Source organism: Procambarus clarkii, chromosome 90 (assembly GCF_040958095.1).
Source record: "Procambarus clarkii isolate CNS0578487 chromosome 90, FALCON_Pclarkii_2.0, whole genome shotgun sequence".
In the NCBI taxonomy this organism is placed as follows: domain Eukaryota; kingdom Metazoa; phylum Arthropoda; class Malacostraca; order Decapoda; family Cambaridae; genus Procambarus; species Procambarus clarkii.
Genome location: NC_091239.1, coordinates 6,956,008 through 6,970,372, shown reverse-complemented (window position 1 = coordinate 6,970,372; position 14,365 = coordinate 6,956,008). Strand labels below are relative to the sequence as shown.

General features: G+C 44.9%; 1 protein-coding gene across 2 annotated transcripts in view; it reads left to right on the top strand.

Annotated features, from left to right (window-relative positions):
• The window catches only part of LOC123751174 (retinol dehydrogenase 11), a 170,400-nt gene that overhangs the window by 115,455 nt on the left and 40,580 nt on the right, over positions 1–14,365 (top strand). For both annotated transcript variants that reach the window (XM_069318235.1, XM_069318234.1), the window contains one exon: positions 10,857–10,946. In XM_069318235.1, coding sequence (XP_069174336.1) covers positions 10,857–10,946 — 90 coding nt within the window. The remainder of the gene's footprint in view (positions 1–10,856; positions 10,947–14,365) is intronic.

Sequence of the window (14,365 nt, the reverse complement as noted above, 5' to 3'; positions counted from 1 at the left end):
TCAAAACTTAATATTATAATTAACACCGACACCAATAAATAATATATAAAAGGTTACTCAGGGGGAGGGGTATTAACACTGCACAGGGGAATTATATACACGGTCGTCTTCTCCTGAAGACTCTGGATCCTAGCTCTTGGTGCTCTCGTGGCCTCTCGATGAATCCTTCGAGAAGCTGAGTCTACTCCGGCCACAGGCCAGCCAAAACACAGTTCCACTGGGGGCACCGCCGTGGAGGCCGTCAACCACAAGTCCAGCAGACTGCTGGCAGGTTCCGGATCAGCAACGCTGGTCAGGCCACTCCACGAGCGATACTAGGGTAGCGCCCTAGTCAGGAGCCTCGTGTGATACCACAGATCACTCTCCTGTCCACAATACCCCAGTGGTTAATCGTCTCCACCAGTCGGTCCCGGGTACGACAATCCTTCAACTGCCACTTCACTGGCAGGGCAACACCACAGTGTTCCTCTGGGAGGCGACTCTCACAGTTGCTGCAGCAAAGCACTTGGTATGGGGACGGCAGCCTTGGGTAGACTGACTCAACTTCCCTTACAACAGTCCCAGGTCGACTCTGTAAGCAGACACGTCATCAATATCAGGGACACACTAAAGCACCTCACTTACAGGCCCAGACACAAACGCCCGACATATCCACTCCATAGATGGCGTTGTCGTCTGAGCACCACCTCACCAGAAGTCAGCAGTGGCGGTGTTGTGAGCTGAACAGGACTGGAAACTGGCCCTCGTAGCCAGTACGCCTCGTCCTCACCAGGTGTCGTCGACCATTTGGAGGGGGTTTCGGGAGCCGACCCACAGATGGCGTGGTCGTCACTGCTCCGTGCTCGGACGCTGGATCCGGGTCCGTAACAATATAACTGAAAACTCACACCCCAGAAGTGACTCGAACCCATACTGCCAGGAGCAATGCAACTGGTATGTACAGGGACGCCTTAATCTGCTTGACCATCACGACCGGACATAAGGAAGTGATAGCCGAAGATATTTGAACCACTTCCCCGCCGGCACTCGGATGGTAATCTTGGGCAAAGCATTTTATCAAATCACCTCATTCTTTGGGGCACACGTGAGGAACACAAATGCAAACAAGCCTGAATGGTCCCCAGGACTATATACAGGCTATATACAGGCCGGCGGTGGGGTGGTTCAAATAGCTTAGGCTATCACCTCATTATGTCCGGTCATGATGGTCAAGTGGATTAAGGCGTCTTGTACATACCAGTTGCGTTGCTCCTGGGAGTATGGGTTCGAGTCACTTCTGGGGTGTGAGTTTTCAGTTATATATATATACATATATATATATATATATATATATATATATATATATATATATATATATATATATATATATATATATATATATATTTATATATATATATATAAACACGCACGTATTTGAATGGAACGTTGTGTTAAAATTTCAAAGCAATCAGTGAAGAACTTTCAGAGATTACAGCGTGTGTTGCTCTTACGATCTATCGATGGCGCGTTTTTTTAAAATAAAGCATGCTTTTTCCTGTCACAGGTGAGGCATGTATATAGTAGGTATATAAAAACACTCGCCTATTCGAATGCAATGTTGTGTCAAAATTTCAAAGCAATCGGTAAAGACGTTTTGAAGATTTCCCTGACATGAATAAAACACGAAAAACACAGCTTTTTAAAAAAGCATGTTTTTTTCCCGTCACCGACGTGACCTCTATATAGTATGTATATAAAAACCCGCTCGGATGCGAATGGAACGTTGTGTGAAAATTTCGTCAATCGGTGAAAAACTTTCGGAGATTAGCGATTTGTAACGAACGAACATTTCCATTTTTATTTATATAGATTTATGCTAATTGTGTATTATGTGTGTTTTGTGCTGGAATATGTATTTGATTGTATTTATACAAGTTGTGTAATAATTATGAGAGATGTGTAATAATTTTGTGAGTTGTGTATAAATTGCGCATGTTGTGTAATTGTATACGGAGGAATTGTGTATTTGCGCCCGTTGTATATTGATTGACATTGTGCAAGTTGTGCAATTATATAGGAAGTTTAGATATTTTAATTGTGCAAAGAGGTATATTTGTTACACAAGCTGTGTATTAATTATTCATGTTTTTTTAATCATGTTTGTGCGAATTGTGTATTTATGCAAGTTATGTAATTATTACTGAAGTGGAACTGATGCAACTGTATTTTTTGTGCAAATTGGGTATTTGTGTAAGTGCTGTATGTTATCTAAAAAATAGATCTTCATGAGAAAGTGTGAAAGTGTATTTGGTTTATGTGTCAGTGTGTGAATATTTCTTGAATATTATGTTTATGAAATTGTAAATTTTAGTGGAAGTGCATTTTTGATTGTATGAGCGTATAAGCAATTTGCTATATTTGTGTAAATATTATACATTGAGTGTACATGCAATATTTGTATAAATGGTATATTTTTGTGTGTAACAGCATATTTTGTATGTAAATGGCATATTTTGTGTGTAAAAGGCATATTATGTGCTTAAATGGTTTATTTTTTGTGTAAATGGAATATTTGGTGTGTAAATGCATATTTTGTGGGTAAATTGTATATTTTGTGAATAAATGATATATTTTGTGTGTAAATAACATATTTTATCCATAAAATTGCATATCTTGTGTGTAAATTATATATTCTGTGTATAAATGGCATATTGACCGGCACAGGGAGCCGAGCGGACAGCACGCTGGACTTGTGATCCTGTGGTCCTGGGTTCGATCCCAGGCGCCGGCGAGAAACAATGGGTAGAGTTTCTTTCACCCTATGCCCCTTTTACCTAGCAGTAAAATAGGTACCTGGGTGTTAGTCAGCTGTCACGGGCTGCTTCCTGGGGGTGGAGGCCTGGTCGAGGACCGGGCCGCGGGGACACTAAAAAGCCCCGAAATCATCTCAAAATAACCTCAAGATAATATTGATGTGGAAATGTCATACTTTGTGCGTAAATGCATATTGAGTGTAAATGTGTGTGTGAGTTTTATGATGTGTGTTTTAATTTTGTGTTATTTTAGTGTATGTATGTATAAGTGTAGCGTTTTGTGTGAATTTAAATTATTTTATTTTTGTGCGCCTTACCTCAAACTCAGTTTTTTATTATTAATCACTAATATATATCACTGTGACATAAACACCCTGGTCTATTCATATGAATAGTATGTAGGTGGGTATATATTCATGTACTTACATTATTTGGTGTGTGTTGAATAGGATATTTATTAATATTTTGGATTTATTTTTGAATGAGCTGTGGGGTTACTGAAATCTTGTTCTTAATACATTTTAGGGATTTATATGGTATAAATTACATTTGATTTATGGGGCAATAGTGGCAGGAACAAGCTATTCTCTATGCATATTTGGGTTCTGGAGAAAGTGTATGTATGTAGGTACTCACCTAATTGTACTCACCTAATTGTGCTTGCGGGGGTTGAGCTCTGGCTCTTTGGTCCCGACTCTCAACCGTCAATCAACAGGTGTACAGGTTCCTGAGCCTATTGGGCTCTATCATATTTTTTTTTTTTTTTTAAATATATACAAGAGTTGTTACATTCTTGTACAGCCACTAGTACGCGTAGCGTTTCGGGCAAGTCCTTAATCCTATGGTCCCTGGAATACGATCCCCTGCCGCGAAGAATCGTTTTTTCATCAAAGTACACATTTTACTGTTGCGTTAAGCAGAGGCTACAGTTAAGGAATTGCGCCCAGTAATTCCTCCCCGGCCAGGATACGAACCCATGACATAGCGCTCGCGGAACGCCAGGCGAGTGTCTTACCACTACACCACGGAGACTGCTAAATATCTACACTTTAAACTGTGTATGGAGTCAGCCTCCACCACATCACCTCCTAATGCATTCCATTTGTCAACCACTCTGACACTAAAAAAGTTCTTTCTAATATCTCTGTGGCTCATTTGGGCACTCAGTTTCCACCTGTGTCCCTTTGTGCGTGTTCCCCTTGTGTTAAATAGCCTGTCTTTATCTATCCTATCATTCCCTTCAGAATCTTGAATGTGGTGATCATGTCCCCCCTAACTCTTCTGTCTTCCAGCGAAGTGAGGTTTAATTCCCGTAGTCTCTCCTCGTAGCTCATACCTCTCAGCTCGGGTACTAGTCTGGTGGCAAACCCTTGAACCTTTTCCAGTTTAGTCTTATCCTTGACTAGATATGGACTCCATGCTGGGGCTGCATACTCCAGGATTGGCCTGACATATGTGGTATACAAAGTTCTGAATGATTCTTTACACAAGTTTCTGAATGCCGTTCGTATGTTGGCCAGCCTGGCATATGCCGCTGATGTTATCCGCTTGATATGAGCTGCAGGAGACAGGTCTGGCGTGATATCAACCCCCAAGTCTTTTTCCTTCTCTGACTCCTGAAGAATTTCCTCTCCCAGATGATACCTTGTATCTGGCCTCCTGCTCCCTACACCTATCTTCATTACATTACATTTGGTTGGGTTAAACTCTAACAACCATTTGTTCGACCATTCCTTCAGCTTGTCTAGGTCTTCTTGAAGCAACAAACAGTCCTCTTCTGTTTTAATCCTTCTCAGAATTTTAGCATCGTCCGCAAACATTGAGAGAAATGAATCGATACCCTCCGGGAGATCATTTACATATATCAGAAACAAGATAGGACCGAGTACAGAGCCCTGTGGGACTCCACTGGTGACTTCACGCCAATCGGAGGTCTCACCCCTCACCGTAACTCTCTGCTTCCTATTGCTTAGGTACTTCCTTATCCACTGGAGCACCTTACCAGCTACACCTGCCTGTCTCTCCAGCTAATGTACCAGCCTCTTATGCGGTACTGTGTCAAAGTCTTTCCGACAATCCATGAAAATGCAGTCCGCCCAACCCTCTCTTTCTTGCTTAATCTTTTTCATCTGATCGTAGAATTCTACCAAGCCTCTAAGGCAAGATTTACCCTCCCTGAACCCATGTTGGCGATTTGTCATGAACTCCCTTCTCTCCAGATGTGTTACCAGGTTTTTTCTCACGATTTTCTCCATCACCTTGCATGGTATACAAGTCAAGGACACTGGCCTGTAGTTCAGTGCCTCTTGCCTGTCGCCCTTTTTGTATATTGGGACCACATTCGCCGTCTTCCATATTTCTGGTAGGTCTCCCGTCTCCAGTGACTTACTATACACTATGGAGAGTGGCAAGCAAAGTGCCTCTGCACACTCTTTCAGTATCCATGGTGAGATCCCATCTAGACCAACAGCCTTTCTAACATCCAGATCCAGCAGGTGTCTCATGACCTCCTCTCTCGTAATTTCGAACTCTTCCAAGGCCGCCTGGTTTACCTCCTTTTCTCCTAGCACAGTGACTTCACCTCGTTCTATTGTGAAGACCTCCTGGAACCTCTTGTTGAGTTCTTCACACACCTCTCTGTCATTCTCTGTATACCTGTCCTCGCCTGTTCTAAGTTTCAATACCTGTTCTTTCACTGTTGTTTTCCTTCTGATGTGACTGTGGAGTAGCTTTGGTTCGGTCTTGGCTTTGTTTGCTATATCATTTTCAAAACTTTTCTCTGCTTCTCTTCTCACCCTGACTTACTCATTCTTGGTTCTCTGGTATCTCTCTCTGCTTTCTGGTGTTCTTTTATTCCGGAAGTTCCTCCACGCCCTTTTGTTCAGTTTCTTCGCTTCCATACATGCCCTATTATACCATGGATTCTTCTGTTGCTTCTCGGATTTTTCCCTTTGGGCCGGGATGAACCTGTTTACTGCCTCCTGACACTTTTGGGTAACATAGTCCATCATACCCTGTACAGACTTATCTCTGAGGTCTGTGTCCCAAGGTATTTCCCTTAGGAAACTTTTCAGCTGTTCATAATTCCCTTTTCGGTATGCCAGCCTTTTGATTCCTAGTTCTTTTTGGGGGGAGATAATTTCTCCCTCTACCAGGTACTCAAAGTTCAATACACTGTAGTCACTCATTCCGAAGGGCGCTTCCATCTTAACTTCCCTTATATCCCACTCATTTAGGGTAAATATCAAATCAAGCATTGCTGGTTCATCCTCTCCTATCATTCTTGTTGGCTCTTTGATGTGCTGGCTTAGAAAGTTTCTTGTTGCCAAGTCCAGCAGCTTAGCTCTCTATGTTTCTGGACCTCCATGCGGGTCTCTGTTCTCCCAATCTATCTTCCCATGGTTGAAGTCTCTCATAATTAGTAGTCCAGATCCATTCCTGCTAGCAACAGAAGCTGCTCTTTCTATTATGCTAATGGTGGCCATGTTGTTTCTATCATATTCCTGTCTGGGTCTTCTGTCATTTGGTGGTGGATTATATATGACTAGGACTATAATTTGTTTCCCTCCATTTGTTATGGTACCTGCTATGTAGTCACTGAAACCTTCACAGCCCTGAATAACCATCTCCTCAAAATCCCAGCCTTTTCTTACCAGCAGAGCTACACCACCCCCACCTCTTCCTTCCCTCTCTTTCCTCATAACATAATAGTCCTGTAGGAACACTGCGTTTGTTATCGTTTTCGTGATCTTTGTTTCTGTGAGGGCTATTATGTCTGGGTTTTCCTCTAGTACCAGTTCTCCAAGCTCATTTGCTTTATTTGTAATTCCATCTATGTTTGTGTACATCGCTTTGAGGCTCACTTTCTTCTGTCCCTTCTCAAATCGCCTCCTTGGTGAGTGTTCTGCTGGTGGGGGAGGCTGTTCCATGGGTGTGAGGACCTGTGAGGTGGATAACAGGGTCTCAGAGGATACTGGGATGAGGGGCGGGGGATCCAGTGAAGGGGGAGGGACAGGGAGGGTATGGGGAGAAAGGGGAGGGAGGACGGGAAGGAAAGGGGGGGAGGGAGGACTCGGGAGGAGGGGAGGGGTAGAAGGGTGGGGATTGGGTGTGGGGGGAGGGAGATTTTGCTGAACATTTGAGTGGGGGCAGGGAGGGTTTGGGGTAGGGGGGTTTTCTATGCAGTGGAGGGAGGCGGGGTTGTCCTCCCTTCTGGTGTTACTGGGTAGCTGGTTGTGGGTTCCCCCCTCGCCTCTGGGGGTGTTGGGTTGGGAGCTGTGACTTCCTGGTTTTCCCCTCTCGCCCTGCGCCTCTTCCTTGCTTCTGCCGCCACGGCTCTCTCCTCCCTTGTCATGTCTCTCTGGAGGAATACATTTTTTAATTTTCCCACGTTTTTCAGGGAGCTCTTCCTTGATAGGATCTTCTCCTTTGTGTGTGTGTGTGTGTGTGTGTGTGTGTGTGTGTGTGTGTGTGTGTGTGTGTGTGTGTGTGTGTGTGTGTGTGTGTGTGTGTGTGTGTGTGTGTACTCAACTAGTTGTACTCACCTAGTTGTGTTTGCGGGGGGTTGAGCTCTGGCTCTTTGGTCCCGCCTCTCAATCGTCAATCGACAGGTGTACAGATTCCTGAGCCTATTGAGCTCTATCATATCTACACTTGAAACTGTGTAGGGAGTCAGCCTCCACCACATCACTTCCTAATGCATTCCATTTGTCAACCACTCTGACACTAATAAAAATCTTTCTAATATCTCTGTGGCTCATTTGGGCACTCAGTGTGAGTGTGTGTGTGTGTGTGTGTGTGTGTGTGTGTGTGTGTGTGTGTGTGTGTGTGTGTGTGTGTGTGTGTACTCACCTAGTTGTACTCACCTAGTTGTGCTTGCGGGGGTTGAGCTCTGGCTCTTTGGTCCCGCCTCTCAACCGTCAATCAACAGGTGTACAGGTTCCTGAGCCTATTGGGCTCTATCATATCTACACTTGAAACTGTGTATGGAGTCAGCCTCCACCACATTGCTTCCTAATGCATTCCATTTGTCAACCACTCTGACACTAAAAAAGTTCTTTCTAATAACTCTGTGGCTCATTTGGGCACTCAGTTTCCACCTGTGTCCCCTAGTGTGTGTGCCCCTTGTGTTAAATAGCCTATCTTTATCAACCCTGTCGATTCCCTTGAGAATCTTGAATGTGGTGATCATGTCCCCCCTAACTCTTCTGTCTTCCAACGAAGTGAGGTTCAATTCCCGTAGTCTCTCCTCGTAGCTCATGCCTCTCAGCTCGGGTACTAGTCTGGTGGCAAACCTTTGAACCTTTTCCAGTTTACTCTTATGCTTGACTAGATATGGACTCCATGCTGGAGCCGCATACTCCAGGATTGGTCTGACATATGTGGTATATAATGTTCTGAAAGATTCCTTACACAAGTTTCTAAAGGCCGTTCTTATGTTTGCCAACCTGGCATATGCTGCTGATGTTATCCTCTTGATATGAGCTTCAGGGGACAGGTCTGGCGTGATATCAACCCCCAGGTCTTTCTCTCTCTCTGACTCTTGAAGTATTTCATCTCCCAAGTGATACCTTGTATCTGGTCTCCTGCTTCCTACTCCTATCTTCATTACATTACATTTGCTTGGGTTAAACTCTAACATCCATTTGTTCGACCATTCCTGCAGCTTGTCCAGGTCTTCTTGAAGCCTCAAGCTGTCCTCCTCTGTCTTAAACCTCCTCATAATTTTGGCGTCGTCAGCAAACATTGAGAGGAATGAGTCTATACCCTCTGGGAGATCATTTACGTATATCAGAAACAGGATAGGTCCAAGCACAGAGCCCTGTGGGACTCCACTGGTGACTTCCCGCCATTCTGAGGTCTCACCCCTCACTATAACTCTCTGCTTCCTAATGCTTAGGGACTCCCTTATCCACTGGAGCGCCCTACCAGTTACTCCTGCCTGTTTCTCCAGCTTATGCATCAACCTTTTATGGGGTACTGTGTCAAAGGCTTTCCGACAGTCCAAAAAAATGCAGTCCGCCCATCCTTCTCTTTCTTGCTTAATCTTTGTCACCTGATCATAGAATTCTATCAAGCCTGTAAGGCAAGATTTACCCTCCCTGAACCCATGTTGATGGGTTGTCACGAAGTCTCTTCTCTCCAGATGTGTTACTAGGTTTTTTCTCACAATCTTCTCCATCACCTTGCATGATATACAAGTTAAGGACACTGGCCTGTAGTTCAGTGCCTCTTGTCTGTCACCCTTTTTAAATATTGGTACTACATTAGCAGTCTTTCATACTTCTGGTAGGTCTCCCGTTTCCAGTGACCTACTATACACTATGGAGAGTGGCAAGCTAAGTACTCCTGCACACTCTTTCAATACCCATGGTGAGATTCCATCCGGCCCAACAGCTTTTCTCACATCCAGCTCCAATAGGTGCTTCTTGACCTCATCTCTTGTAATTTCGAACCTTTCCAAGGTCACCTGGTTTGCTGCCACCTCTCCTAGCTCCGTGACTTCTCCCTGTTCTATTGTAAAGACCTCCTGGAACCTTTTGTTGAGTTCTTCACACATCTCTTTGTCATTCTCTGTGTACCTGTCCTCGCCCACCCTAAGTTTCATCACCTGTTCTTTCACTGTTGTCTTTCTCCTGATGTGACTGTGTAGTAGCTTTGGTTCAGTCTTGGCTTTATTAGCTATATCATTTTCTTACCTTTTCTCAGCTGCTCTTCTCACACTAACATACTCGTTCCTGGTTCTCTGGTATCTCTCTCTACTTTCTGGTGTTCTGTTATTACGGAAGTTCCTCCATGCCTTTTTGTTCAGCTCCTTTGCTTTCATACATTCCCTATTAAACCACGGATTTTTCCTTTGCTTCTCTGTTTTTTCCTGTTGGGCTGGGACAAACCTGCTTACAGCCTCCTGACATTTTTGGGTGACATAGTTCATCATGTCTTGTACAGACTTAGTTCCGAGTTCTGTGTCCCAATGTATATCCCATAGGAATTTATTCATCTCCTCGTAGTTTCCATTTCGGTACGCCAGCCCTTTGTTTCCCAGTTCTTTTTTGGTGTGTGTGTGTGTGTGTGTGTGTGTGTGTGTGTGTACTCACCTAGTTGTACTCACCTAGTTGTGTCTGCAGGATCGAGCATTGACTCTTGGATCCCGCCTTTCGAGCATCGGTTGTTTACAGCAATGACTCCTGTCCCATTTCCCTATCATACCTGGTTTTAAAATTATGAATAGTATTTGCTTCCACAACCTGTTCCTGAAGTGCATTCCATTTCCCCACTACTCTCACGCTAAAAGAAAACTTCCTAACATCTCTGTGACTCATCTGAGTTTCAAGCTTCCATCCATGTCCTCTCGTTCTGTTACTATTCCGTGTGTGTGTGTGTGTGTGTGTGTGTGTGTGTGTGTGTGTGTGTGTGTGTGTGTGTGTGTGTGTGTGTGTGTGTGTGTGTGTGTGTGTGTGTGTGTGTGTGTGTGCATGTGTGTGTGTGTGGGTGTGTGTGTGTGTGTGTGTGTGTGTGTGTGTGTGTGTGTGTGTGTGTGTGTGTGTGTGTGTGTGTGTGTGTGTGTGTGTGTGTGTGTGTGTGTGTGTGTGTGTGAGTGTGTGTGTGTGTGTGTGTGTGTGGGTGTGGGTGTTTGTATATGTGTGTCCATTTTGCCGAGAGGTGAGTGGTGACAGGCTTCAATTTATCCTGTTCATTGACAGTCTTCAAGCTGCTTATTGTATTTTATTTTACTTATTTTCCTGTCGGACAGTGGTCGGCACAGTCGGCTCACAACCGACATGTCCTGGTTTTGAGTCCTGGGCAGAATGGAAGATTTTGGCACTTGTCCTTATATCTGATGCCTCTCTTCAATGAGTAGTAAATAAGCACCTGTGAGTTAGGGAACTGTTGTGGGCTGCATGCTTGGAAAGGTCAGTTGTTGGCCTTTAGTGTGACCTAGATTAGCTTAGCAGATTTTCTAACCCTGACCATGGGAAACCATATATAGTTCATGCTTGTGTCTGTTGAAGAATTTTGTCCTGACTCTAACACATCTCAAATGTAAAATTTACACTTTCAAAGGATGAGAAACTTGGTGCAGAGACGCTGATTCACCTGGCAGTGTCAGAAGAAGTTGACGGTGTCACTGGCAAGTACTTCGTTGACTGTAAGGTGAGTTGTCACATGATGCATTTGTTTATCTGAAACAATCTCAAATTAAACTGATATTTTTTCAATTAAATAATGAATGATGTGTGATATATATATAAGCCTTTATATGTCAATTGTAACAGATGCCACGTAAATACAGCCTTTGTTAAGTATTGGTAATGAGACAAGGAACAGCCTCTGTGCCAGCTATTCAATGTGTTGATTAACTTGACTCGTCTCGTTTATACACTCACCAATGTCACTGGTTACAGAATCCTTCGTATTACGACTGGTTGCAGTGTCCAGTATTACCACTGGTTGCAGTACCCAGTATTACCACTGGTTGCAGTACCCAGTATTACCACTGGTTGCTGTACCCAGTATTACCACTGGTTGCAGTGCCCAGTATTACCACTGGTTGCAGTGCCCACTATTACCACTGGTTGCAGTACCCAGTATTACCACTGGTTGCAGTACCCAGTATTACCACTGGTTGCAGAGCCCAGTATTACCACTGGTTGCAGTGCCCAGTATTACCACTGGTTGCAGTACCCAGTATTACCACTGGTTGCAGTACCCAGTATTACCACTGGTTGCAGTGCCCAGTATTACCACTGGTTGCAGTACCCAGTATTACCACTGGTTGCAGTACCCAGTATTACCACTGGTTGCAGTACCCAGTATTACCACTGGTTGCAGTACCCAGTATTACCACTGGTTGCAGTTCCCAGTATTACCACTGGTTGCAGTACCCAGTATTACCACTGGTTGCAGTACCCAGCATTACCACTGGATGCAGTACCCAGTATTACCACTTGTTGCAGTACCCAGTATTACCACTGGTTGCAGTACCCAGTATTACCACTGGTTGCAGTACCCAGTATTACCACTGGTTGAAGTACCCAGTATCACCATTGGGTCTAGTACCCAGTATTACCACTGGTTGCAGTGCCCAGTATTACCACTGATTGCAGTACCCAGTATTACCACTGGTTGCAGTACCCAGTATTACCACTGGTTGCAGTGCCCAGTATTACCACTGGTTGCAGTGCCCAGTACTACCACTGGTTGCAGTGCCCAGTATTACCACTGGTTGCAGTACCCAGTATTACCACTGGTTGCAGTACCCAGTATTACCACTGGTTGCAGTACCCAGTATTACCACTGGTTGCAGTACCCAGAATTACCACTGGTTGCAGTACCCTGTATTACTAATGGTTGCAGTACCCAGTATTACCACTGGTTGCAGTGCCCAGTATTACCACTGGTTGCAGTGCCCAGTATTACCACTGGTTACAGTACCCAGTATTACCACTGGTTGCAGTACCCAGTATTACCACTGGTTGCAGTACCCAGTATTACCACTAGTTGCAGTACCCAGTATTACCACTGGTTGCAGTACCCAGTATTACCACTGGTTGCAGTACCCAGTATTACCACTGGTTGCAGTACCCAGTATTACCACTGGTTGCAGTACCCAGTATTACCACTGGTTGCAGTGCCAGTATTACCACTGGTTACAGTACCCAGTATTACCACTGGTTGCAGTACCCAGTATTACCACTGGTTGCAGTACCCAGTATTACCACTGGTTGCAGTACCCAGTATTACCACTGGTTGTAGTACCCAGTATTACCACTGGTTGCAGTACCCAGTATCACCACTGGTTGCAGTACCCAGTATCACCATTGGGTCTAGTACCCAGTATTACCACTGGTTGCAGTGCCCAGTATTACCACTGGTTGCAGTACCCAATATTACCACTGGTTGCAGTGCCCAGTATTACCACTGGTTGCAGTGCCCAGTATTACCACTGGTTGCAGTACCCTGTATTACTAATGGTTGCAGTACCCAGTATTACCACTGGCTGCAGTATCCAGTATTACCACTGGTTGCAGTACCCAGTATTACCACTAGTTGCAGTACCCAGTATTACCACTGGTTGCAGTACCCAGTATTACCACTGGTTGCAGTACCCAGTATTACCACTGGTTGCAGTACCCAGTATTACCACTGGTTGCAGTACCCAGTATCACCATTGGGTCTAGTACCCAGTATTTCCACCGGTTGCAGTGCCCAGTATTACCACTGGTTGCAGTGCCCAGTATTACCACTGGTTGCAGTACCCAGTATTACCACTGGTTGCTTTGCCCAGTATTACCACTGGTTGCAGTGCCCAGTATTACCACTGGTTGCAGTGCCCAGTATTACCACTGGTTGCAGTGCCCAGTATTACCACTGGTTGCAGTACCCAGTATTACCACTGGTTGCAGTACCCAGTATTACCCCTGGTTGCACTACCCAGTATTACCACTGGTTGCAGTACCCTGTATTACTAATGGTTGCAGTACCCAGTATTACCACTGGTTGCAGTACCCAGTATTACCACTGGTTGCAGTACCCAGTATTACCACTGGTTGCAGTGCCTAGTATTACCACTGGTTGCAGTGCCCAGTATTACCACTGGTTGCAGTGCCCAGTATTACCACTGGTTGAAGTACCCAGTATCACCATTGGGTCTAGTACCCAGTATTACCACTGGTTGCAGTGCCCAGTATTACCACTGATTGCAGTACCCAGTATTACCACTGGTTGCAGTACCCAGTATTACCACTGGTTGCAGTGCCCAGTATTACCACTGGTTGCAGTGCCCAGTATTACCACTGGTTGCAGTGCCCAGTATTACCACTGGTTGCAGTACCCAGTATTACCACTGGTTGCAGTACCCAGTATTACCACTGGTTGCAGTACCCAGTATTACCACTGGTTGCAGTACCCAGTATTACCACTGGTTGCAGTACCCTGTATTACTAATGGTTGCAGTACCCAGTATTACCACTGGTTGCAGTGCCCAGTATTACCACTGGTTGCAGTGCCCAGTATTACCACTGGTTACAGTACCCAGTATTACCACTGGTTGCAGTACCCAGTATTACCACTGGTTGCAGTACCCAGTATTACCACTGGTTGCAGTACCCAGTATTACCACTGGTTGCAGTACCCAGTATTACCACTGGTGGCAGTACCCAGTATCACCATTGGGTCTAGTACCCAGTATTACCACTGGTTGCAGTGCCCAGTATTACCACTGGTTGCAGTACCCAGTATTACCACTGGTTGCAGTACCCAGTATTACCACTGGTTGCAGTGCCCAGTATTACCACTGGTTGCAGTGCCCAGTATTACCACTGGTTGCAGTACCCAGTATTACCACTCGTTGCAGTGCCCAGTATTACCACTGGTTGCAGTACCCAGTATTACCACTTGTTGCAGTACCCAGTATTACCACTGGTTGCAGTGCCCAGTATTACCACTGGTTGCAGTGCCCAGTATTACCACTGGTTGCAGTGCCCAGTATTACCACTGGTTGCAGTACCCAGTATTACCACTGGTTGCAGTACCCAGTATTACCACTGGTTGCAGTACCCAGTATTACCACT